The sequence below is a fragment of the Podarcis tiliguerta genome (genome assembly GCF_965153285.1).
Source record: "Podarcis tiliguerta genome assembly, chromosome: 1".
Lineage (NCBI taxonomy): Eukaryota > Metazoa > Chordata > Lepidosauria > Squamata > Lacertidae > Podarcis > Podarcis tiliguerta.
The window spans coordinates 56,589,470-56,616,233 of record NC_139534.1 but is presented as its reverse complement, the minus strand read 5'-3'; the positions used below and the strand labels follow the sequence as shown (position 1 = coordinate 56,616,233).

At 43.4% G+C, this 26,764-nt stretch overlaps 3 protein-coding genes and 1 long non-coding RNA gene across 8 annotated transcripts in view; 2 read left to right on the top strand and 2 right to left on the bottom strand.

Moving 5' to 3' along the window:
- Positions 1–3,013: 3,013 nt before the first annotated feature.
- SDHAF2 (succinate dehydrogenase complex assembly factor 2) lies at positions 3,014–6,703 on the bottom strand. The gene is made up of 4 exons (XM_083417372.1): positions 6,549–6,703; positions 6,005–6,210; positions 5,093–5,202; positions 3,014–3,303 (listed from the first exon to the last, which is right to left on the bottom strand). The coding sequence occupies exons 1-4, from the start codon at positions 6,567–6,569 to the stop codon at positions 3,173–3,175; spliced, it is 468 nt and encodes a 155-aa protein (XP_083273498.1). The 5' UTR covers positions 6,570–6,703; the 3' UTR covers positions 3,014–3,172.
- Positions 6,704–6,796: 93 nt separating this feature from the next.
- The window catches only part of CPSF7 (cleavage and polyadenylation specific factor 7), a 22,626-nt gene continuing 2,658 nt past the window's right edge, over positions 6,797–26,764 (top strand). The window contains exons 1-9 of one of the 5 annotated variants that reach the window (XM_083417031.1): positions 6,797–6,839; positions 7,353–7,462; positions 17,018–17,236; positions 18,157–18,260; positions 19,491–19,636; positions 23,739–24,141; positions 24,550–24,668; positions 24,757–24,925; positions 25,113–25,286. In XM_083417031.1, coding sequence (XP_083273157.1) covers positions 7,409–7,462; positions 17,018–17,236; positions 18,157–18,260; positions 19,491–19,636; positions 23,739–24,141; positions 24,550–24,668; positions 24,757–24,925; positions 25,113–25,281 — 1,383 coding nt within the window. In that variant the 5' untranslated portion in view covers positions 6,797–6,839; positions 7,353–7,408 and the 3' untranslated portion in view covers positions 25,282–25,286. Of the gene's footprint in view, positions 6,996–7,352; positions 7,626–17,017; positions 17,237–18,156; positions 18,261–19,490; positions 19,637–23,738; positions 24,142–24,549; positions 24,669–24,756; positions 24,926–25,112; positions 25,287–26,764 lie in introns of all 5 variants that reach the window. The other 4 variants (XM_083417033.1, XM_083417030.1, XM_083417032.1 and 1 more) reach the window with 4 other exon arrangements.
- On the top strand, positions 14,211–15,944 carry LOC310666510. The gene is made up of 2 exons (XR_014505936.1): positions 14,211–14,334; positions 15,095–15,944. It is a non-coding gene; the product is annotated as an uncharacterized lncRNA (long non-coding RNA).
- Positions 20,760–26,764, bottom strand: part of TMEM216 (transmembrane protein 216) — a 22,627-nt gene continuing 16,622 nt past the window's right edge. The window contains exon 5 of the transcript XR_014505925.1: positions 20,760–22,865. The gene's annotated coding sequence lies outside the window, so the exon portion shown is untranslated. The remainder of the gene's footprint in view (positions 22,866–26,764) is intronic.

Here is a 26,764-nt window from a genome sequence, read left to right as displayed (position 1 = left end):
AAGGAAATACAAGCAGACTGAATAAACAGTGTATGTTTATGAAAACATTTGCTTTTTTATTTTTAAGTATTTCTCATAAAATTGTCAAATGGAAGGGTGGTCCCCTTTGGAATAAGAAATTTGGAGTGAAGAACCTTGTTTTGTCAGCTAATGGCACACATTTTTGTGTTCTGGGAAATGATTATGTTCTTGTAAGTTAAATTCTACTTTCAGCTTCTAATTTTTTGTTCTCATTTTGTCTATGTTCAGAACTGCCCTGTGATCTTTGAATGAAAGGCACTATAAAAATGTAATAAATCATAGAATCATAGGGTTGGAAGGGGCCCAAGGGTCATCTAGTCCAACCCCCTACAATGCAAAAATCTCAGCTAAAGCATCCATGATAGATGGCCATCCTATCTGTTTAAAAACCTCCAAGGAACAAGAGCCCACCACCTTTCACGGGAGTCTGTTTCACTGCCAAACAGCTCTTACTGCCAGAAAGTTTTTTCAAATGTTTAGTTGGAGATATTCATTGTTTAACATTATATTGTGTACTTCTATATTAAACTTTGGGACGCGGGTGGCGCTGTGGGTAAAACCTCAGCGCCTAGGACTTGCCAATCGCATGGTCGGCGGTTCGAATCCCCGAGGCGGGGTGCGCTCCCGTCGTTCGGTCCCAGCGCCTGCCAACCTAGCAGTTCCAAAGCACCCCCGGGTGCAAGTAGATAAATAGGGACCGCTTACCAGCGGGAAGGTAAACGGCGTTCCGTGTGCTGCGCTGGCTCGCCAGATGCAGCTTGTCACGCTGGCCATGTGACCCGGAAGTGTCTGCGGACAGCGCTGACTCCCGGCCTATAGAGTGAGATGAGCGCACAACCCTAGAGTCTGGCAAGACTGGCCCGTACGGGCAGGGGTACCTTTACCTTTTACCTTATATTAAACTTTGCTTGGTATAGCAAGTGGGTGGGAATTATTCTACATCTGGGGGTGGGGGGAGACAGTGTGAGTATTCACTAACTGCCAAACTCATTAAATTACAACAACTACAAAGGACAGACAGTATCCATTTAATGCAGCAGCTGCCACTATATCAGACGGTAGCAAATGAGGGAAGAGGAGTGAAATGAATAGACACCGATACAGATAGGGTCAGCAGGGAGGAAAACAATAACCATGTGCCACTGGTTTTTACTGACAAGTGCCAGCTAAAACCTTGAGTCCCAAGTTGGATTAAGGTAGTTGCGGACCCTGGTGCAATTTCCAACATATGACTCTCTCCCCCCCCCCCCCCACAAAAAACACATGAAATAAGGTACCACAGAATAGGAGCTGCCGTCCACTCTGTGAAGGAATTAAGCCCCTCTGTGCATCCACTGTCACCGAGTAGCAGTAATCACATCTGCCTGTTGCCAATGATGGAAGAGAAGGAATGTAGGGCCACTCCACTGGGACAGCTGAGAGATCAGAAACTTTTGGCACCTCCTCTCCTTGCATTTTCCCATCCCAGCTGGTCAATAAAGCAACTTGAAAACATGGATTTGAACCAGAGTTTGCTTATTTCCTCCTAGCTCCCTCCACTTCCTTTTGTGTCCTGTATTTTTAGATTGTAAGGCTGAGGGCATATATAGTGATTTTAATGATTTGTAAGCTGCTCTGCGAGCCTTTTCTGGCTGAAGAGGGGGATTAAAAAAATCTTTAAATAAATAATAAACACACACACTGCCAAGGACATAGACGAGGGCAATATGCAAGGACCAAATCTTCCATATGCAGCTTGTTAATGTTGGCCTCATTGATCTACTGAAGATGTACTAGCAAACAGGACCAATATGTACAAGTTCTGGTGGAGCCTTCAACTGATGTCTCAAAATTCCTGCAAAAATATTTGTGGCTAAGAATAAGAAGTCTTCTAGGCTAGGGACACAGGAGTTGTAGCAATTGGACAAAGGCAGTAGCAAATGCAACCTATCAACAGAATGGAAGGAAAGTGATGGGCACATCCAACAGTGCGTAGGCTGACATAGCTGAAAACTGGTAAGTACCATATATCCAGGACAAGACTGCACTTGTGGGGAGGCCTGAGGCAACCTCATTGCTGTCATGTACTGCATGGAGTCAGATCACTGCACCAACTCCAGCATTTGGCTTAAGGAAGGTACCCTCAGCATCTAAGATGTCCAGTAATGAATTACTTATATGGGGTTGCTATCCATTTATTATTGAAAATACACTTATAGCATAAAGAGTACTACAGACTTCCACAAATCTATGATTCTCAATCATTTGATCACCTTTTGGACAGAATCATACAATACAGAAATCTGCCCAGGAATCCTGGAACTGAGCAGAATATAAAATAATACTACAGTTGTAGAAGAATAATGATAATGATAATTTATTATTTATACCCCACCCATCTGGCTGGATTTCCCCAGCCACTCTGGGCGGCTTCCAACTGAATATTAAAAACAATACAGCGTCAGACATTAAAAACTTCCCTAAACAGGGCCGCCTTCAGTTGTCTTTTAAAAGTAAAATAGTTGTTTATTGCCTTGACATCTGCTGGGAGGGTCGTACCTTGGAAGTTGAACAGAATCCGTTCCGGAAGTCCATTCAACTTCTGAAACGTTCAACTTCCAAAGCGCAGCTTCTGACTGGCTTCAGGAAGCTCCTGCAGCCAATTGGAAGCCGCAGAAGCCCCATCAGACGTTTGGCTTCCAAAAGAACATGCGAAAACTGGAACATTCACTTTCAGTTTTCAATCGTTTGGGAGCCGAAACGTTCCAACTCTCAAGGCATTCAGGAGCTGAGGTACAACTGTGATTTGTTATGTATAATTTAACAACCATGTGCATTTCTCAATGAACAAGAAGACGCAACAATGCCTTTTGTTATCAATCACCCTGCAGTCCTATACCAGTGGGATTCCTGAAGTGCATTCTGAGTCAGAAAGGTACTCTGTCAACACTTCTATACCTGTCTTCTCAGAAGTAAGTTGCATTGAATTTAATGGGAGCTATAACCAAGTATCTAAAGGACCGCATCACTGAAGCTTTATTATAGATAAGCAAAGCATGGAAAACAGACCATTCAGGAAATATTTCACAAGAGTGGGACTCAAGAGGCCTAAATACCACAGTGTGTGCTTCTAGGTTTCAAGAATGTATGGCCTTCTCCAGAAACCACAAGATCAGTGTGAAGCTTCAACAAGATACTCAAGATCTGGTTGTTGCAGTCTCTTTTCTCTGTTCTTGTTTTTGGTAAACTCTCTAAGCATCTCCATGACTTCATTTTCAAAGACTTCTGGAGCAGGCTTTGCTTCTTTGGGGAGAAAAAAAAAAAAGACGTGAAACAACAGTATAAGCTGTGCTACCAATGTCTGAAGATTCTGTACACTGAGGTGCCCACCAGATGTTGGATTCCAACTCAACAGTGCCAGCCAACAAAGATAAGAGTTGTAGTCCAGCAAAATCTGGATGAAAACACATTGGCTACCCCAGCTCAAAACTACAGTCTACAGATCTAGTAGGTTTTCAAAGATCTTTTTGTCACTGGACTTAAAATTATTTGTCAAGCCCCATTTCAAAGACATCCCAGTTAGTGTGTTAAGTACAGAAAAGGAAACAAAATGGAATGCTTGCTTTGCAAACAAGCGAAAGACATTTTTTATGTGACAGGGAGCAAGAATGTTTTTGGAACTTCTTGTAAAATGGCAGTGGGAAGTCTCGGCCCGTGGCCCTAATAGGCTGGTGCAGGTCACATGAGGCTGTTGCCCACAACCCACAAGACGTCGTAAGTGAAATGGGGCCGGTATGGGCAAGAAAAGAACAATCAGGAGTTTAAAGTGAGTTCTCTATTATTTCTTTGAAAGAAGGGTTCTCTGTCAGCACCAATCAGCTGATTAATGCAGACAGGGAGCCCTACTGGGAGTCAGTGGCACCCCAAACAGAGCATTTTCCCCTTTGTAGAGAAAAAACAACTAGCTGTTTAGAGCAAACACTTTGAATCCTAATTGCTACCTCCAAATGGACTTCAAAGGTTCCCTGTAATGCTCGTCAGCTGATTGGTGCTGAAAGTGCATCTTCAAAGAAGACTGTTGTATAGTAACCCATTTGAATGTTGATAGGTGTCATTTGATGTATTATGCCATCAGGTGACTGACAGTTGGGTGGTCCCATGCATCTGTCAAAGTTGGCCCGTGGGAAGCAGGGGGAAGTAGAGTATTGGCTTACTGGCCAGATCCAGTTCCCCACCCCTGCCATAAAATATATAATATACAGTGGTACCTCGGGTTACAGACGCTTCAGGTTACAGACGCTGCTAACCCAGAAATAGTACCTCGGGTTAAGAACTTTGCTTCAGGGTGAGAACAGAAATCGCGCAGCAGCGGCACAGCAGCAGCAGGAGGCCCCATTAGCTAAAGTGATGCTTCAGGTTAAGAACAGTTTTAGGTTAAGAACTGACCTCCAGAACGAACCTGAGGTACCACTGTATTATCATTAACTATACAGCAGTTCTGCAACCTAAAACTGTACTTGTTAAGGAGGATGTTAAGTTCTACTAAATTCAAAAAGGGCTTACTGCAAATAAAAATACTTATGTTTTAAAGGTAGAGTATACATTAGTTATACTTTTGATCAACCTGACTGCTAGAGTTGGAATGTTTATATGGTGAACATGACAATTTTTAGACCCTGCTCATAGCTAAAACTGTATTTCGGATTGTCAGTGACAACCTTCTAGGACAATCACACACCTTTTCAGGACAGAGGTCGAAATATTACATGTACTATGCTGCTGTGTGTGGTCCAGAGGGCAGTAACACGAGAACAAGCATTTTCTGTGACGGCTCCCCACTTGTGGAATGTTCTCCCCAAAGGGGCCTGCCTGATGTCTTCATTTACATATCTTTAGGCATCAGTCAAAAACATTCCCATTCTCACAGGCCTTTGGCCTTTTTGACTGTGTGAAGGGAGGTTATTGTTTTTGTCTGCTACTATGTTATATATTTTTATGTTTTTATATTATGAAATGCCCTTCATAAGATACGCCCCCCAAGTCACATAAGAGCCAATAGCAAGTGACCCCAAAATACAGTGTTTTGCTTTACCTGTTGCCCAGTAGTAGATATCCCAATCATTGCTGGGCTCATTAATCAGGCGATCATAAAGATCTAGCTGTTGCTCATTCATTCGATTCAGATTCTCTTTGGCAAAGAAACTATGGGAAACAATAAAACAGCATACTGGGAAAACCAGACTAGGTAGAAAAAAAGATACAGATACCACAATGTAATAAAAATACTACATTCTGGCTATGCAAGTGTCAGAAATTTATGCATACCCATTCAGACAAACAAAAGGCATTATTACAGTTCAAGGTCCAATTCTCTCCAGGCAAAAGCACTGAGGAGCAGGGCCACTGAGGGGTGTGGCCTTTGAAGAAGAGTCCCAGGAGCTGGATAGAGGGTCCCAGAGGGGAGACCACATTCAACCCCAGGTTCCCCTCTACCAGTTCAAGATAAACCAGTGTCTGACTATACCCTTGATAATAAAGAGAAAACAGAATGGACAATCTTCTCCTTTTTCCTCTATAAGCTGATTTTCAGTATTTCATAACAATGCTTCCTAGTGCTGTCCTTGGATAAGGGTATTTCCAAGTGCAAGGAGAGAGCAACATTTCTTTTTTTTTTTTAATGTAGGTTTATAAAATGATGCACACTATGGAGAAAGTAGACAACAATGATTTTGTACTCACTGTTTTTCAGCTAAATTTCCAGTTGCATTTTATAAGTTTAAACTGCCCAGAGAACATACGGTAGTTTCATCATTCTTATCTCTGTTTTATTACACATTATAAAGTGAAATAATAATAATAATAGAAAAATTCTAATAAAAGGGGGGGAGACACCGGAGTGTGGGAATTTTAAAGACTCGATTCTTAATTTCGTTACCAGGAAACAAGTCCAAGTTGAAAGCAACGAGGAGGTTTAGGAAAGGCAGAACAGAAGGCGACGGCTCACCTGAGCAGGAGGCAGTTCTCCAGCATGCCCCTCTTGCGGCTCTCGTACAGCAGCCTCGCGCGCTTCCTCGCCGGGGCTTCGTGGGGCCGAGCCTGCCAAGGCGGCAGAGGGATCTCCAGCAGATCCCGCCCGGAGTCGGAGGGAGAGTCCCCGCGGTAGCAGCACTTCGACGAGCGGAGGGCGCAGGCGGGGAGCAGAAAGAGGCGCTGCGAGACAAACAGGCAGGGAAGCGGCGTAAGGCAACCAAGGGCGGCAGAAGCAGCGTCCGACCCACCACTCCGTTACTACGCGAACGCGCCGGAGCTGCTGCTGGTGCGACGGTTGGGGAGTCGGACTAGGACTCGGGGAGGCCGTGACGCTCAGAGAGTGACCTTGGGGGCCAGTCGCTGCCTCTCAATCTCAGCCTAGCCCGCCTGGCAGGGTTGGTGTTGTGGGGATTAAACCAGGAGGACTAGGCGCTCCACCCTGAGCTCCTTGGAGGAGAAGCGTGGGGCACGAATTCAACAAATGCCTAGATACATAATACACATCTCCCTTTACTCACGCGAACGCTCAACGCCGCCATCCTGGTTTCCTCCGCAGCCGCTCTACCCTTCACGGCCCACCATAGACACAGAGGCCTCTACGGAAGCCTCTCAGCTTCTCCACAACGCATGCGCCCTAAAGCCACCTCTCGGCCTCCCGCGCCCACTTCGGAAAAGCCTCCTACGGAGAGCGGCCTTTTCTGTTTTTGTTTACTCTTGCGCGAGGCGAGCGGCAGAGCAACAAACCGGAAGGGGCGGGGCTCGGCAGGGAGGAAGGGGCGGGACAACGGGAGGAGACGCTGGCTGTAGCGGTGAGAGGAGGAGGGGAGGAGGAGGAGGAGGCGGCCGAGGACGAGGGGGGGTGGGGGTTCGCGCGCGCGTTTTGGGCCTGCCTGGGATTGCTAGGCCTTGAGCAGTATAACGGGCCCCGAGCGGCGCCGGGGAGGCGGCGGAGCTTCGTGGCCGGGGTGAGCGCGGGGGAAGTGGGCAGCGGCGGCGGCGTGTCTCCGTCGCAGCGCGGGAAAAAGGAGGCGATGGCGGGCGCGAGCGTCCAGGCGCGCGCAGCTATGGCGGCCCGCGGAGGAGGGGAGGCGGGGAGGGAGGCGGCGGCGGCCCGGCTCTCGGGTTCTCCGCTGCCGGTGGAAGGTCCCGCCGTCCGAGTGGCACTGAGGCGGCGAGGGGGGCGGGGCCGCCTGCGCGGGATCCTCGGCGGAGCGGGGCTGCGCGGGAACGGGCCTGGGCTCTGCCGGCGGCGGCCGCGTGAGGCGGCGATCTCACTAACCTGCGTCTCCTTCCCCCTTCTCTTTGCTCTGTGACCCCCGCAGTGCGGCTCTTTCTTCTCCCCCCACCCCGGTTCTCTCGGCGGCTCCCCTGGAGAAATATGTCGGAAGGAGTGGACCTCATCGACATCTACGCCGACGAAGAGTTTAACCAGGTGAGCGCGGCTGCGGACCCCGCTGGGTGGGCGTAAGGGCTGCGCCACCGTCTCGGCGGGATGTGGAAGGGCGGCAGGTGAGCGCTAGAAGAAGAGGCGAACTCTCCACGAGCCCCGAAACTTCGGCCCGTGCTGAGGTCTCAAAAGAGAGGTTTGTCCTCAGGTGCGTTGTTAGGCTGCTGGAGCATCCTTTCCTTGCACGGTAGAAATACGAAAATCTCTGTAGAAGCAAATTCCGTTGTGTGAAAAGTTCGTTGAGTGAGAAGTGAATAGTGTTAAATCAGCGTTATAACTGGAGATTTCCTAATAAACTCCTCACATTTGCCAATTGGTGTGAATTGTTTTACTCTACAGGAAAGAAAACCTCATGAACCAAATGAATGCATGTTGGAAGAAATGTTGAATCACTATTTGTGCGTGTGTGTTTTGGAATGTATGAAGGCTTCCTTTTTATAAAAAGAAATAGGAAGTTACAGCATGATAGAAATAGAAAGTAATAGCATGTTAGTCTCCGTAGTCTCTCAAGTGAGACGTGCCTTCCTGGAATCAAGTTAACATAACAGTTGAGGATGCTGAATCTTTTAGAAATATGTAACCTGGGTCAGTGAGCAGACCAAGATGGTTGGTACAGTAGCTCCTGCATGTGATTTAAAGTTACATAGTATTCTGTCCCATTCGCTGCACCACATTGACACAAAAAAATTAAACATGGAAACTGATAGGCAATTACGCAGTTAATCACAGGCAATACTAGCACCTTCATAGGAAAAGATCCTTCAGTTTTGTGCACACATTGCTTGCAGTACATATTCTTTATAGCCTAAAAAGTGAACAGTTAAGTGATGTTAGGGGTGTAGGTAACAGCAACTTTAGTCCACCTTACAGTTCTACTTCCCATGTTTCATGCCTGCTTATACCTAATATTTTTTGTTACAATTATAAATTGGGTCATCTTAGTTATTGAAATGACTGTGTTTAATGGGAGAAAGAAGTGGGAAGACAGGATAACCTTTTCTGTCTGATGTACTAACTTTGTGTGAGAGTGCATTGCACTAGAAATCAAATCTGGTTTGTGGTGTATATTGTTCCCTATTGATTTCAATCCTCAAGGCTTGATTACTGTAGCACGCTTTATGTGGGGCTACCCTTTATTTAGTCCGGAAGCTTCAATTTGTGCAGAATGCAGTGGCCAGACTGCTCAAAGGAGCAACATACAACTGCTGCTGAGGGAGCTGTTGTGGTTGCCTGTTTGTTACCTGCCTAGGTTCAAGGTACTTACATTAATTCACAAAACCCTAAACAGTACAGGCCTTTGCAATACAATTTTTCTCTTTAATGATGTTTTATTGATGCTTTTTGCTGCTATTATTTTTATATGCTGTTAACCACTTTGGTATATTTTGCTGAAAGTGTGGATTATAAATACATAAATAAATAAATAGAAATAAACACCCACATGTGTTTCAAGTGTGTGTTTATGTATTACTTTAAATAGAACATTAAGAAGGCCATGCAATTCCATAAGCAGTAGAACTGGAACCAAACTTACACTGAACAGAATTATACTGTAACCACAGAAACATGGCAACCAGCAGCCAGTTTGTTCATAATAACTCCTTTAGTGGCATTGTTCAGTGGCAGAGCACAACAAATCACGCAGGAGGTCCCAAGAGCAGTCCCTGCCATCTCCAGATAGTGACTGACTGCTGTCTGAAGCCCTGGAGAACCTTTGCCAGTTAATCTAGCAAATACTAAGCTATATGGACAGTGGTCTGACTTGCCTTAAACCAGCACCCCATATTCCCACAAACCTGGGCTGAAGAACATATAGCTCCATATGCTTTAGGGCCCCTCTGCTACCTTCTGTCCTGGGCTGCATGGTTAGTGCTCAGGGATGATGGGCATTGTAGTTAAGCACATCTGGGGGGGGGGGGATCACAGGCTTCCTACATGTGGAGTACTCATAGTCCTTACTCCAGGTAAAGATAAAGCATATAGTTTATATTGCCAAGGTCCCAAGTTTGATCTTGCCACCTCCAAGCATCTCCATTTTGTCCCGTCATTAATTCCTGGTCACACCCATTCTTTCCTGTTGATTTATTTACTACTATGCATAAGTTTCATTTCACAAGGGTTCTAGTTTATGTTCATTATGTATCCCTGTATGTGGTTATAGCACTAGATTGATTGGTGTACAAGAGACGATTAATACCTATATGTCAGCTTTCCTGTATCTTGGTTTGGGATGTGTAGGAACATTTCCTTTTTTGGGTTGACGTTAGGGGTGCCCAGTGCTAATTCCCTCCAATGTCAGGTGTACATTCAGGTGTATTCATGTACATGCCATCTTGCATTCACAACTAGTGCAAAGGCACTTAGCTGTTTTCAGTAATTTTGAATATATGAATGCTGGTGAAGTTGTCGCAACATCACACAGGGTTTCTGCTGCTGCACTAACTGTTTTTTCTGACTGCATGGCTCTAGGTAATGACCACATTTCATCTCTGGGAGCATTGGATGGATGGATGCTTGTCTCTGGAAGGCGTGGGGTGTATGTTAAATGTTCCACTTGATCAGGGAAAATTTATTGTATTCTGCCTATAGTACCCCATTTTTAAATATTCTGTTCCCTATCAAGAGTAAAAGAAGTATAAAACGAGTATGTAATGAATTAATTTTATCTATAAGAGTTTTTCATATTTCTACAATAGTTTTCTAGAGTAAAGGGTTGTTCTTGTAAACTTGGTAATCTGTTCTGGTGAAGGTGTTCTATCCTGAAAAAGTTTTAATTACAACAAATCACTGGTGTAGATGACACCATTATAGCTTTCAGACAAATATGTTTTATATATTTATTTAAAATTCCTAGTTGTGGCAAGAGGAGAAACATAAAATATACTGCAGACCAAACCCTCTTGTTCAGGTATTTGTTACATAATTCAAAAACTTTATATGACTTTTGTGCACATTTATCGTGTGTGCTATGTCTATTTCCTGTAGTATTTCTGCCTACCATACACTTCATTCTGTATACCTTCAGCCACTCTCCTCTTTAATGTGTGCTTACCTAGTCTTCACCCATATTGGCTTGTTCCCCAGTGGATAGATTTAGGCCACATTCGCGGCATACTTTTAAAGTACTATGATACCACTTTAAACTGTCATGGCTTCTCCCAAAGAATTCTGGGAGCTGTCGTTTATTAAGCATGCTGAGAATTGTTAGGAAATCCCCATTCCCCTCACAGAGCTACCACAGTTCCCACAGTGGTTTAACAATCAGCCCCTCTTCATAGGGAACTCTAGGAATTGAAGTTATGGGAAGGGAATAGGAGTCTCCTAACAACTTTCAGCACCTCAAGAGTGCTTTAAATGTATGATTTGAATGTGACCACATCAGTGTACATGGTGAGAAAGAAAGAACAGTATTTAGAGGCCTATAGTTGCTTCTTCATCATGTATTGCCGATGATGTCGTCAGCCACACTTGATCTGTTGCAGGATAAGAAGAATAGTGAAAATGTACTCCCCATTTCTTCACTGTATACATGGATGGAGCTTCCCTGGGGGCAGGTGGGGGGGCGTACTCTGGCTGAGGATAGCAACTTCAACTTGGATGGTGGTGTTTTGTGGTGGGTTACCGTATTTTTCGTTCTATAAGACGCACCAGACCATAAGACGCACCTAGTTTTTGGAGGAGGAAAACAAGGGAAAAAATATTCTGACTCTCAGAAGCCAGAACAACAAGAGGGATCACTACGTAGCGAAAGCAGCGATCCCTCTTGCTCTTCTGGCTTCTGGGATAGCTGTGCAGCCTGCATTCGCTCCATAAGACGCACACACATTTCCCCTTACTTTTTAGGAGGGAAAAAGTGAGTCTTATAGAGCAAAAAATACGGTATTTGCTACTATGTATGGCTTATTCCCCACATTGCTTACCTTTCATGGGAACCTGCTTACTAGTGTGCATCTCCTTTTGTAAGTACAGGAGTTGAACTTCTTAGCTGTTTGTGTACTGAGCAATGAGACAGGCTGCTTCTGGAGAGCCTGAAAACATAGTAAACATTGGGCACCTGCTCTTTCTTCCTTTCTTTTTCTTATTTGAATCTCACCCATAGCCATAGTTGTGACATCTCTGGCTGCTACACAAGTGCAGAGTTGCACCACCACAATGGTTTTGACAGATGTGAGCTATGTGCAGGTGTAAATGTTCCATTTGTGTAGGAGTAGGGCTCCTTTCCATGGTGCAAAACTTGTCAAGTTATCACGTGTTTTCCCCACTATGGATAGCAGGGAACTGTCTTCACATTAGATGCTGAATTCCCAGTTCATGATCTGTCCGACCAGTCTGATCAGGTTGTGTGCATAGAGCTCATATTTACATGTATTCCAGAATAGTTTATGTACTGAGTCTGGTTACGTGTTTGGTGTGTGGCACCTTGTGATTCCATGTGCTTGTTCAAGAGTATGATGATTAGCTATGCTCTTTTTTTCAGTTGGGGCTGTACCTGAACCTCTGCTTGAGGAACATGGGAAGCTGCCTTATACTAAATCAGACCATTTGTCTCAGTAGCTCAGTATAGTCTACAGTGACTAGCAGTGGCTCTCTGAATTTTCAGACGAGGGTATCTCCCAGCCCTATCTGGTATGCCAGAGATTGACCTTTTGATATTCTGCATGCAGTGCTGATGCTCTACCTTTCAGCTATGGCCCAGTCCCAGATCCTCTCTGGAGTGGGTTCTGATGTAATGGATGCTGCTGCCCATGTTATTTCCCCTCGTTTAAGAGTAACTTGGCTCCAATAGCTTTTCAATGGGTTATCTTTATATGCTAACCCTTTCATTTCAGAGTTCTGTCCCTGTGTGTTTTGGCAGGAGGGTTATTCATGCTTGTCTAACGGTGGAGGGTGTGTGCTGTTTCCTATGAGGTAGTATGATGGTTATCAATGTATACTCATGGTCCTTGGATAGAATGCTAATGAGCAACATATTTTTTTCCATTAGTTTCCTTTTCTTCCATCTTAGCAGCATTAGGATTTGCACACCACAACTTCACTAGTGCAGTAGTATTACATGGATGTGGGAATACACCTTTGGACCCAGAGATGCAAAAGTTGCCTGTAAGCTTTCTTGTCCATAAGAGAATCCACTGAAGAACTAGAGAAGACATGACTAAATAACAAGAACAATTGGACCAAGAGCCTGTGAGCTTACTGTATGTAGGGATTCATCTGGAGGCCTTTGTCAACTTAGAGCCTTTTCAGTTGTGGCACACACCTTGTTAAATACCTTACCCAATGAGATCAGTCAGGCCTTCACACTGTTTTTAAGTAGCAGGCAGAAACATGACTCTTTAAGAAGACTTTTGACTGTCTTCTCCCCACTCTCAGTTTAATTTGTTTAATGTTGTGCCTTTATGTGATTTTCAGGAATTACTTATATTCTTCGACCTGGCATGTTAACAATTGCTCATTACCACTATTTTTTAGAATTGCTGCTCTTTTATGTTTTTAGATATTGTATGAAACTTTGTTTTGGAAACCACCCTGATTCCATTTTTTCACCTTAAAGGCAGGTTATAGGTTTTTACAATAAATTAATAGTTGAGCCAAGAATACAGCACTGTGTTCTAGGATCAAGTTTTGGAAATGGAAATCTCAATGTATGGCAGTAGGCTAAAGATTTGATCAAACTTTCAGCAAGCTATTTGTTTCCTCTTCAGATTCGGAGTGCAAACAAGAATGTGTTGCAAATGCAGCTTCATGAAAAATACACATTTGTAGAGAATTCAAAGCCTGTGTTCCATGCAGAAGTAAAGAAGCACATACTATGGCTTGGGTCCAGAGTTCCTGCAGGCAGAACTTCGCTCAATCTGTGCTCCCATTGGAGGAAAGGAAAAGCAATCTCCACTGATGCTTCCTGCGCCCTGAAAAACTGCTCTGAGGCGAGGGTGTTGAGGAAGACCCTTTGGAACCTCATGGGAGGTGGCAGCAGGAGGAAATCAGCAAAAATGGCCATCTCGGCCTCCCTCCAGCAGGAGCCATCCCTTCCACAAATGAAGGGAAACTCTTGATGAAGCCTCATGCATTTAAATTTTGAAGAAAAGGGTCGGGCTTTCCATGGAATTGAGCTTTACTCTGATTGTAAAAAGAAATAAGATAGTCATATTTCAAATTTGAAAAGGGTCCAAAGTAATGAAAAGCAAAGTATGAAGCCGGTGAAATTCCAGCTGCATATTTCCTATACGGAGCTTTTTCTTACTCCAAAAGCTCACTCTGAAAAATGTCTTAACAGTTCCTGATTCACTTGGAAGTACTGTTGTTTAGTCGTGTCTGACTCTTTGTGACCCCATGGACCAGAGCACGCCAGGCACTCCTGTCTTCCACTGCCTCCCGCAGTTTGGTCAAACTCATGTGTGTAGCTTCAAGAACACTATCCAACCATCTCGTCCTCTGTCGTCCCCTTCTCCTTGTGCCCTCCATCTTTCCCAACATCAGGGTCTTTTCCAGGGAGTCTTATCTTCTCATGAGGTGGCCAAAGTATTGGAGCCTCAGCTTCACGATCTGTCCTTCCAGTGAGCACTTAGGGCTGATTTCCTTAAGAACGGAGAGGTTTGATTTTCTTGCAGTCCATGGGACTCTCAGGAGACTCCTCCTGGAAGTACTAGGGTAGGGGTAAAACAAAAATTAACCCCAAATCTCTTCCTATACTGCTAAAAAAGAAATTGTATGCTGTTGTGTCTCTGGTTTACCAATTGCATCTAATGGTCTTGATCCACTTTTTCAAGTTCCAATAAATATTGTTTGGCAAAAAAGGAAAAAATTGAGAGCCATCTAGGATGCAGGGAGAAACTGTGCAAATCATCAATTCTCTATTTGTGGAATTAGAAATGAATAAACTCTGAAATTCCCTCTTGCCTTGAAAAGGGGGATATCAGCATTGTAGTATCAAAAGAATGCAGTTTGAGTCTGAAGAGACACAACGTGTAGCACTGTCTCCTTGGGAACCGTGGCCAGTGGAAAGAATCTCTAGGTGTTGCAGGGAAGTTGCTGAAAATAAATAGGTCTGTATTATTTATTGAGACTATACTGTATAGTGTGTAGGGAAGAACTCTTGTGTCAGGCCTATTGCATGGTTCAATAACTGCCCAGAAATACAGCAAATAAAATAAAAGGTGTTACCTGTGTGAGACATGACCAGATAACCAAGAATGTGCAGGTCATGCTTACATGAATGGCTGCAAACACATTTAACATGATCTTTGGAAGGTTTCAACAGCATCATCAACAGCCACTACCTTTGTTCCTGATGATCCTAATCAGGAAACTACTTTGTAGTATATGTGTGGGTGGTGTTGCTGGATATGCACTGTTTTCTCCTCCCCTGTAGCTTATGTGATTCTGTCTTGGGTTCCTGGAGGCTATTGGGGACATTCTTCTGATGGTGTGGGCTTTTCATTGCCTTGCATTGGCAGTATTTGCTACAAGGCTAGAGTGGCCTTGTGCCTCTACTGTCTTAGTTTAGTTGAAAGTGAGTATCACAAGCTGTACTGTGGTCTTTACTGAGGAAATCTAAATATATTTTTCTTGATGTCAGGAAGCTAACAATAAGTAAGTTTCCAATCTTCTGCTTTGCAGATTTAAGAGGTATCCTAAAAATAGCTTGAAGTGCTGATAGCTTGAAGATGTTGAAGTGACTTGATTTTCCTATCACCCTTTAATATCACTGCTGTTCTTAATTGATAACATTTTGTTTAGTAGTAACTTTTCTTTTTCTTGTGCGTAATATCCATTCATTATTGCAGATTTGTCTCGTTCTACTATGTAAAACTATTTCTGCTGCTAGTAATTTTTTGTAGCATGTACCACTTTCTACTTGAAGACTTCCCAGTATTTGACTTTATAAAGTTTGCTTGAAGCAGGAGCTGCTGTTATGTTTAAAATAACACCCGTTTCTTTTATTCTAGATAATTGGAATGTAACAAGCATATCACTAGTTCTATGAAACCAACAAATGGTTGTGACCTGCATCCCAATATATTTACTTTAATCCAATTTAGCATACTCAGGCTAAAGCCCATTGAAAACTATGTAACAGGCTAACTCTGATTAAAAGTTCGACTGATTTCAGTGGAGTTAAGCACTTCCATATGAAATTAGACAGTGACCATGATCCAGTACATGCCAGAATTCTGATGTTCTTGATAACATAGGCCAAATAGTTGAATTCAGACCCATAACAAATGTTAGAATTTGATTGTTTATATCCTGCAAGAGTTTTTGCAGTCTTGCTAATTTAAAACATTGAAGAATCCTTCAGGTGGGAAGCCATACCTTACAATAATCTGTGAATTACAGTAATAGTAATGTGTATTTGTTTTATTTATTCAATCTATTAGTTGCTTTTTTATCAGAAGAACACAAAGCGACTTTGAGTATATAAACAGACACACATATTAAAACTGGCATAAAGGAAAAGAGGAAAAAATCTGAAAAATAACCCTGGTTTTAAAAGGCAGTGCAAGCTTTATGTTCTAGCTGCCGCTGTGTATACAAATTGGGTCAGATTATGTTGCGTGGGAAGATGAAAAGTTTATATACCACTCTACATAATACTGGATTTTTTATTTTATATATATATATATATATCTACAGTTATATCCCATTGTTACTGAATTCCAGCTTCTAGATAACTTTAGGCTGACAGGAATTATACATGTGTGTGCATAAGGTGCATATTCATGCATTAGAATTCTTTTACGGTGCATTTTTTTAGCTAGCAAAGGATTGCAGTGTGAATCACAGTAGACTATAACTACATTTTCAGAAGACCAGTGAAATATCATTAGAGTTCCAGTATAATTGTTTGCTTCTGATACTGACTCTTTAAATGTTGTGAGGATGAAATAATACTGCATGATACCTAACTCCTCTGAAGAAAAATGTAGAGGCTGATTTCTAGCGGGGTTCAGTATAAATCTTGACACAACCTGATCACCTTTCATGAACAGCCTACAGCATGATACTGCTCAAATAATCCAAAATAGGGAAAGAAACCAAGAGGCCTTTCTGCCAAGTTGAGTGGCCTCTTATAGAGGTTGGTGGTTATGCTATATGTGATAGTCTCCTTCACTGCATATATGCAACAAGGAAATACCGCTCATTGGAGCAGTGAGGAAAATGAGGTGGGTCTGCACGCAGTGTAGATTGGGGGAGGGGGGGATGTAAAAATGTGGTTTGATTACCCAGTCCTCCACAAAGAATGGAGAGGCAAAACGTCTTGTGCAGTAATAGATGGCAGTGAAACATGCATTCTCCTCATCTCAGAGAAAATGATGGGGTGCTTGGGGCTACATGAAATAGCTAGTCCTCTTTGCTCTTCCTTGCAACTAGCAAAAAGAGCATGCTTCTTTTTGAGAAGCAGGTTTTACGTTATTACTTAAATTCTAGAAGTTATTATTTGATATAGGTGTGCTACTATTCTGTGACGAAAAGAACGAATGTGGAGGATTGGCTCTGCTTTGCCTCTGCGTGTGCTCAGTGATATCTTGTGTCTTCTAGGACTCTGAGTTTAGTAATGCTGACCAGATGGATCTATATGACGACGTGCTAGCTGCCAGCTCACAACCTTCTGAAAGTTGCCCTAGCAGCTCCGAGCCACCACCCGAAAACCGGCAAGAGCAGTCTCCTAAGCCAAACAGCAAATCACCTGCTATCCTGTATACCTACAGTGGGCTGCGTAATAAGAGGGCTGCTGTTTATGTAGGCAGCTTCTCTTGGGTGAGTGCGTTCCATAATCGGAGCAGAAAGTAAAGGGCCTAACAAAAACAAAACATTTGTGTGGAAAGGCTGCATCTGCACTTTAATCTTACTACTGTTCTTTAATGTTAATAGAGTATAGTGCCCCATGTGAGTGGGTAGGTTTTATGCTGCTTGCCACCCTCAGTCCTCACAACACATTGGATAAATAACTAGAAGCATTGTTCGTTATGACACATTGCTCTATTTAGGACATTTTTACCCTGCTTTTCTCAAAGACTCAACAGTGGCTTCAAATAAATAAGCTGCAGCAACTGTGGATGAATTTTCTCCAGCAAGTATTCCGTACTATGCTAAAAAGCAGCACATCTCAGAGTTGGAGAATATGATGCTCTTGCATTAGCAGGGTAACTTTTAAGAGAAGAGGATTTAACACATTTAAGATACATCAGAAAATATGATAATAGTAGAATTGAGGCCCTTAAAACGCCATGATACAGACATTTTCACAAAATTTTCTGTAGCTGGCATGAGAGTTTTCTATGAATGAATCTCTTAGTACCTGAGTAAGTCATATTGGGCCTGCTGTGTCATGATTTAGGGTATGTAGACTGATCACTGCCCTAAGTGCATGCAGTTCTTTTGAATACCTGTGGTATGTGTTGGGAAAGGGATTGCTGCTGCTGCTCCTTCAATTACGTAGGTCTGTCTAGAACTTTCATCTTCTAGGAGGATACATGTTCACACATGTACGTGCTCACACATCTGCAGCTCCAAAAGTGACTGTAGTGGGAGGGGTTTAATCAAATGTTCCTTCTTTAGACTATACCAGGAACAATATAGGAGCTTGAGAAGGATGAGTTCTCTTACTAATATAAGATGATGTGGGTTCTCTAAAAGGTTTCAGGTTATAATGTAATTTTCTGCTTCTTCATACATAGTGGACAACTGACCAGCAGCTGACCCGAATAATCCGTTCTGTGGGTGTTTATGATGTGGTGGAACTCAAGTTTGCTGAGAACAGAGCCAATGGCCAGTCCAAAGGGTGAGCACTCCAAGACTGCTTCATAAAAGGACCCATCATGAGGGGCTGTTATTGTGGGAGGAATGATCTAGGGACCAGTGTGGTTGATAACGGTGTGCATATAAGTCTGGTTTTCTTGCTATTTTTTTAAGGTGGCCTTAGAAGTCCTTGTAACTGTCCGGTTTGGATGCCACTCCCTTCAAACTAAATGACTACTTGTTATATGTGATTCACGAAGGCGGTGGGCTCTGTCCAATTCTGCAGAGCGATCCCTTGTCAATGTGCTATTTGCTGCTGCTCTTAATGACAGCTTTAATTTGGAGGGCGTGGAGCTGAAAATTCTGCACTGTTAATGACACTGTGCTTGTGGACAGCGGGGTTGGCCTGAGAAATCAATCAAATCAGGAATGGGAGAACCTTGGGCCTGTGGACCACATCTGGCCGTCAGAGGATTCCCATCCAGCCTCCACAGCCTCTTGTTCTTGGCTCCTGGGCTGGCTGTGGAGGGCAGTGTTAGAAACTGGGATAGGAATACTAGGAGCCATGTGGGTGCCAAACCAAAATGTGTAGTGGGCCATTTTTATTGCTCCCCCCTCCCGACCAGGTAGCCCCACAGCAATAAAAATAAAAATTGCTGCTGGGTGACTCAGGAGGTCTGCAGTGTAGTGTGGCAGCAAAAGACAAGCTACCTCTCTACCCTGCCAAACACCTGGGTCACCTGGCAGCGGGGCAGCAGCAAAAAACAAAGACAGATGGAGATGCTAGGCACCAAAAGTGGCGCCTGGACACCTCTATCAAGTTGCAAAAGGCCAATTGCAAAATGTGACTGGTGCCCGCTAATTTCAAACCCTGGTGGAGCGAGCTCTCTGTCTCCCAAGCTATCACAGAAAGAGGCACAGGAACTTCATCTGGATAAGTACTGCAGTGGGAGATAAAGGGATGAAACCCCTTGCTGGAGGGGGGCACTCCCATAGGAACAAATGGGAGGTTTTCCCTCAATGCATCTGTGTGTATGCGAGAGAGATAAATGTAATGATGTGAGCTCATATGTGTGAGCAGATGAGGATGGGGGGGGGTGAGAGAGGGAGTGGTGTGGCCCTGTCTAATTTTTCCTCCCGTCCCACCCACCAATGCTACATAGCAGTGACATTTTGTAGACCTTGGGTGGGGGAAGATTTCTTGTCTTGGATTAGATGGTTTTCCTTACTAGAAGTTGCTGACAGTCTTCAGTTCTTTTTCCTCTGTGACCAGGTACGCAGAAGTGGTGGTTGCCTCTGAGAACTCCGTCCACAAACTTCTGGAGCTGCTACCAGGGAAGATTCTCAATGGAGATAAAGTGGAAGTGAAGTTGGCTACCCGGCAGAACCTTGCACAGTTTGAGGCTCAGGCTCGAAAAAGTAAGTTTAGATGGGGGTTGCGTTTGCTAAGTAGGGAACAAGGCAGAAATACAGGGCATTGGTTAGGTCTTAGAGAAACCTGAGCAGAGCTTTAAGCCAGAAACAATTTGGATGTGTGTGAATATCCAGGGAGTGTCCATGTATATTTTCTTTTTCTGTTGCTGCTGAGTGACGCCTAAGTAGATTTTATTATCCCCTTCTATGTTGCATGATTTGAGGCACCCTTGAAACTGAATGGGCTTAAGCTCTTGAAGCTGTTATAGCTAGGACCACCCCCGGCTCCTCTCTGAACCTTCTCCAGAATTTGTGGAGCCCTGAAGAGGTAAGGTGCCCTGTATTGGATGCAATGCTCCAGCTGGGGCCTTACCTCTTGGTCATATAATTCATTTATTATTATTTATAAAACATATATCCCACCCTTTCTCCCAAAGGAGCCCAGGGTGGCAAAGGAGAACCATAATAGATGGCCCTGCTTGTCAATTTCTGTGAAAGGTATGCTGTTGTATGTACTATCTGACTTAGTAAGTGGAGAAGAGGACAGTTTCCTCTGTTGTTTGCAGAATTAATCTGGACAGTTAGGATCCACCGTTTTGTATGATCCTGTCATAGTCTCAACTGACTATAGAGTTGCAGCCTTTAGCTTTAGCACAGCTGCGCTTTAATGGCCTCCATGGTCTGCCCTAGAAATTGACTGAATTTCAGTGCAGAAAGTCATGTTGCTCCTATGTCCCTTATCTCCACGGGGTGTCATGGTGCCTGTGGTCCATTTCTCTGTGGTAGGAAGGTCAGTCATTGTTGCTGAATCATAAGATGAAGCAGAGCTGCTTTTAGCCCTCATCAAGCTTTTCCCTGTGAAAAACTGCTTAAAGGGGCTTATCTTATCTTCACTAGGAGGTCGCGCTGGTGAATGGCAACGCCTGACAGTAACCATGGCACGTCACCATTTTTGACAAGGCCTTCGTAAATGACTTCCACCACTTTGTGATTCCTCGCCCAAAGGGCCTGAGAAATACAAATTTGCTGTTTTCAGTAATTTTATTTACACTCTGCCTCTCTCTAACCCCCAAAGTGGCGAACTGTAAAGCAGACAAGCCAGTACGATAAAGAAAAACACATGCACAAGTTAAACGTTTGAAGTTCTCTTTATTGCACTCTCCTATTTATCACAAAGGAAACCTAAAAGTGGCTTCCGTTTGGTGACCATGAAGTGAATTTTTAATGTAATTCAGACACGTGCTGAGTTTGAAATATGAATGTTATTAGATTATCCCAGACTTGCTGTCACCAAGTCTCACGTGGTGATGGTATAACAGATTTCTGTGTCCCTAATTATTGTGTGTCATTGCAATTGTATGATCATGGTTTTTTTCTTTTGAAATGTTTCTCGGCTATATTTGCAATTAATTAATTTTGCCACATTGGGACAAGATCGCAATATGTTTCAAAATCCATCTTCTCAACATGCTCTCCATGGTGTGTTTTTTTAGTTCTTTTGATTATTGATTTCTTTCAATTATGCTTTAGATTCTCTATCTTGAATAAAGGTCTTAATATTTTTAAAAAATAATGTATCAAATCTCATAACATACTATAGTTGAGCTTATTGTACATTAAAATTCCAAATTAAGATGACACAGCTTTTTTTAACTTGGAGTTTTTGAAATAATATATTTTTGCTTTACGCAGACATTGTAAATCTTTGTAAATACTTCCTGTAATGCCCTTCCATATTATTGCCATCTTGGTTTGTGTAAAATAAAGTTGACTCTAAGTACAGTACTTTGGTCAGCATGGCTTGATTATTTCTCTGGGGTCAATAACTCTTCATTGGGAAGAATAAAGGAGTCATGTTTCCAGATTTAGGAAGCTTTCTGACTTTGAGGCCAAGCAACCGGCCTGGTGGAGCAATGGTGGATAGTATTGATTGCCTTCCAGTACTTGGGTATTGTCCCCTTGTTTTTCTAACGTTGCATTTATTAAGAATGTCGATTTTTTAATTGTAGCCAGAAGTATTCATGACAACTGAATCTAGTTTAATTCATTAGTCAGGATCTGCTGATGAATCTAAAACTATATTGCTCTCACAAGGACCATAAGTTTTCTTCCATTCCACAGATAGTTGCTTATTTCAGTTGCTTATTTTATGTAGAAGGAGATGCAGTTTGTATTACAGATTAAGGTTCAGAGACTTCTCTACATCTACATTTTGTATTCTATGAGAATGGAAATGTTGATTATTTTCTGGATGTAGTGGAAAACACTCAGTTTGCAGTAGGTGTTCAGGAAGTAGTTCAGTGACTTAAAAGTAGCAATATGTATATAAGCCTGTTGATATTTGCCTTTATATAAAGCAACGTATACGCATATATTGCAAGGTAGTTGATATTGGCATATTAGGTTTTAATATTTCACTTTATTGAAGAATTCTACTAAAATAACCAAATGTTCTGCTGAGTGTATTCACTAAGCAGTAGGTTCCTGAGGTCATTATTTCAGGGGACAGGGGAGGAGTGGGAGTTAAGCATATCTCCCAAAATTATGGGTCTTGAGGATTCTGTATAATTGTGTAGTGTTAGAATGTTCAGGTTTCCACTCATTAGAATACTTATAATAGGAAAGGAGTAGGGATAACACCATAGCCAATTAGTGATTTTACTGAAGAAGACCATTCTTGCATAATCCAGTGCTTGTATAGTGTTAGCTAGAATTTCAGACACATTTTACATAATTAGTTAAGAGAATTAGCTCAGTGAGAAGGCCATTCATGTACAGTTTTGTGGCTGTTGCCTGCAGTTTTCAGATGGTGGAACAATTGCTTTGTCTGCAGAAGTTTCCATATTTAATCCCTGGCATCGCCATGTAGGGTTGGAAAGAGTCTTCTCTGAAGTCCCAGAGAGCTACTGCCAGTCAGTGTAGAGTATACTGAACAAGATGTGTCGATCACAGAAGCAGAATTGTAAATGTTCTGACTTGGATTAAGTCAACTTCCAAGTTCCTAGGCATCAAATGATAACCCATTTGTGGTGTTACGTTTGCACAGTGGGCTTCCATTAACACACTGAACTCTGTTCATGCAGCATTGGATACAACACCGTCTATTTCAGTTGTCACTGTACCAAAGAGTGGGTTAGTCAAATATTCCCCTTATATTCAGCATGGTTTGATTAATTTTTATGCTGTCTGTCACATTTTCGTTCTTTTCTCTTGAAGCTTCCTGATTTTGCTTTTCCTTAAATGAGAAAGTTCAATACATTTGTCTGTGATAGTATGTGATGTTCTAATCAGTTACATTAAAAATGAATATTTTAATATATCTTTATATATAATATAACATACTGACTATGGCTGAGATGTAAACAACATAGACACCAGTTCCGATTTCCCCTTGGCTATAAGCTCAGTTACTAGGTAATATTAGGTAAGCCACACTTTTTCAGCCTAAACACCTATCTAGAATCTTTGCGATAAAGATCTGTCAAGTAGGATTATTAGCAAGTTTACTGTGCTAATACATAAAGCATTTTGAACACACTATAAGCACTATATGAATGATAAGTATTACTTGAATGCTCAGGCAAAATTTATTTCACTGAAAGTGAACAGTGTAAAATACACTCAAGACATTCTAAGACCATAAATAAAATGTTCTCAGTTCAGTTTGGACACACTGCTATTGTAAATTGTAATTAAAGTTAAGCATTTATTTAGCATGTTATGCTGCCTGTCCATCTGACTCTTAATCAGTGCCTGATACAACTATCTCTGTCAACTCAGCACACAACACTTAAGAGAGCTCTTACAGGTCTCTTGGCCAAGACTGGGAATGCCCAGTTCCAGAGCAGGAAGGTATCTCTCTAGATACCTCAACATTTGCCCAAATCAACCCAAAAATCTGTGTGCACATACCAGTGAAACCCACCTTTTCTCACATGTATGAGATAAGAGTTCTGATATTTGGGCAAGGTGTTATTGCAATTCAGAGGCATGATGGTTGACATGGGTGTACTTACTGGAAAGCGGGGAGAGGGTTATTTTGTCAGAAAACTGACCTACCCAACTGCTACAGTGTTGAGCGCTTTTCCTCTTCTGTGATGTCTGACAGGGGTGCCTCCGAGGGCTCACTCAAGGGATTCCTCCGACTCGGTAGACGGCCGAGCCACTCCGACAGAGAATGCTGTGCCGCCGCCACGCATTGAGAAGCCTCCTGTGTTGCCTTTCTTCAACCGCCCTCCTTCTGCGCTTCCTCTCATGGGGCTGCCACCTCCACCCATACCACCCCCTCCTCTTTCCTCAAGCTTTGGGGTTCCCCCTCCCCCTCCAGGAATCCACTACCAACACCTCATGCCCCCTCCCCCTCGACTTCCTCCACACCTCACTGTGCCACCTCCTGGGGCCGTGCCACCTGCGCTGCACCTCAACCCAGCCTTCTTCCCCCCACCCAATGCAGCAATGGGGCCCCCGCCAGACACCTATAACAAGACCTCTGCAGCATACAACCACAGCAGGTGAGCGCAAGCCCATTCCCAGGAATCTGAGAAGAAAAAAATCCAAACTAAGCAGTGCAAAGAACAGTAGCTAAGCCTCTTGTTTAGCAAGGCTGCAGACCTAATTCTCCAGGGGCTTAGTTATTTTGTTTTTATGCAAAGAGTGATGGTTCGACTAGACATGAAACCACCTTCTTGTTGGTGGTAGAAAATGCCTTGCATAGCTCTAGGGCACGACAGCTGACAACTTGGTTCTTAAAGGATGCTACTTAGTGTCTGCTTTGGGGAGGGGGGCAGTACCTGGTCAACCACACATTGCTGTTTGGAAAGGCCTTGAATTGCCATGTCTATGAATAAGGAACTGTGTCATAGTTCTGCTTGAAGCTGTTTATCCTCTGTGTGTGATGGGTGTGTGTTTGTGTACTACAGCCGGGAACTGGGCCCATTGCCACCTCCTGTCAGTGAAGCTGAATTTGAAGATATCATGAACAGGAATCGAGCAATTTCCAGCAGTGCCATTTCCAAAGCTGTGTCTGGTGCCAGTGCAGGTAACCAGAGCTGGCTTTTGCTACCTCTTGCCATTTCTCGCTCCTGGTCTCATTCTTACCATGCCGCCTTTGCTCTGTTATATTGCAGGGGACTACAGCGATGCCATTGAGACCCTGCTCACAGCCATTGCTGTGATTAAACAGTCACGTGTCGCAAATGATGAGCGGTGTAGAGTCCTCATCTCTTCACTCAAGGATTGTCTTCATGGCATTGAAGCCAAGTCTTACAGCATGGGCACCAGCAGCAGCTCCTCCAGGTGAGCTTCAGGCACAGTTATTGCCAAGTCATCCAGCTACTGTGACTCATGTTGCTGATGGGCGAGTCTCAGTTGTGCTCTGGTCCCCTTCCTGGGCTTTGTACAGCTAGGTAGGAATAAGTGCTTTTGGTAGGGGAAAGGGTCTTGTTACAGCTTGCCAGTAACTAGATACCTCTTTGTTTTCCAGAAAACGGCACCGGTCTCGGGATAGATCACCCAGTCGGTCTCGTGAGAGCAGTAGGAGGCACCGAGACGTCGTCCATAATGAAGATCGGCATGAGGACTATTTCCAGGAAAGAAGCCGGGATCATGAGCGACATAGAGACAGGGACAGAGAAAGAGACCGACATCACTGAGAGAAGTGAGAGATGTTTCCAGGGTGCTTTACCTTTCCCATCCCCTCCAGCCCCCACCCAGTGTATTTTCCTTTCCGAAAAAAGCACCCTTCTCTTCAAGTTGAGTATCATCCCTCTTGTAGATGCTGGCTAGGTAAGGTTGATTTCCCTTATGCTCTGGAAGACTTTCCATGGCATAATCTCACACTTCTCTTCAGTGAGTGGACTGGTCATGCATAGATCTTAAGCTACCAGGGCAAATACATATTGTATTGTGTTCTCCATGCAGTATGTTCTGCTAGGTAAGATTTTTCAAAAATAAGGGAGCTGCCTACTCCCTGATTGACTTGCACTTTGAGTACATGCTTGAACTGTTTATTTTCTCACTTAGGAGATTTATAGTATATTCAGCTGGGCTCGGAATAACTATGTGTCTCAGGGCAACTATGCAACTTTGTTAGGGTACTTTTCCTTATTCCTTGTACTGTGACCAGTGGATTGCCGTATTTTTCGCTCCATAAGAGGCACTTTTTCCTTCCTAAAAAGTAAGGGGAAATGTCTGTGCGTCTTATGGAGCGAGTGTGTGGTCACTGGAGCCGAATTGCCCAGGGGTGAAATGCAGATCATGCTTTTTTTCTTTCTTTTTCTTCTTCTTTTTTTTTTTAAAAGAGGGAAGTGGGTGTTGAAACAAAGCTGCTGATCGGCAAGTGATCAGGAGGGAGATAAGGGACGCTAACAATAAAGGAGGCTGCCTGGGATGGGGGAGGTAAAAGCCCATGGATCCTCAGGATTTTTACATTGGGTCACCCGAAATTCACCATCAGATCACATAGCATGTCCATGGCTACAGCTTGCCCCCCAAAAATCACGCACCCACTGTTTTGTGGGGCTGCAATGGCGCAAAAATGTGGTTACAAAGCACGGATCCACATAGATTCTCAGGATTTTTGCATTGGGCTACCCCAAACTCAGCATCAAATCACATGTTTGTGGCCACAGCATGAACCACAAAAATCATACATCCACTGTTTTGTTCAGAATATTTTTTTCTTGTTTTCCTCCTCTAAAAACTAGGTGCGTCTTACCGAGTGAAAACTACGGTATTTCTGTAGGTTAGAATCAGATGCGTGGTAAATGTGTCAAGGGCCCAGTCTATATATTGCAATAAGTCCTGGTTACTGTGAACTAGTAGCATGCTAATGCAAACTGCTCAGTAGCTGCCAGTTTGCTGCTGCCCTGCCATGAATGACAGCAATAATCTGAACAAGACACAATCCACAAGCCAAAGTTTGTTCTTGACTTACTGACTATTGTTCAAGAGAAACAAGCTGCGATTCCAATGTGCATGTTAATGACAAGCCAATCTCCATGGCTTATTGCTCCCATCCATGCCATGGGAGAAACAAAGTGGGAGTGCTTGGGTAGTTTTGTTTTTACGTTTGTGCAGAAAGCTACTTTCGCCCTTCCTGACTGTATTGATTGTGTCTTAGGCTGTACCTCTGCA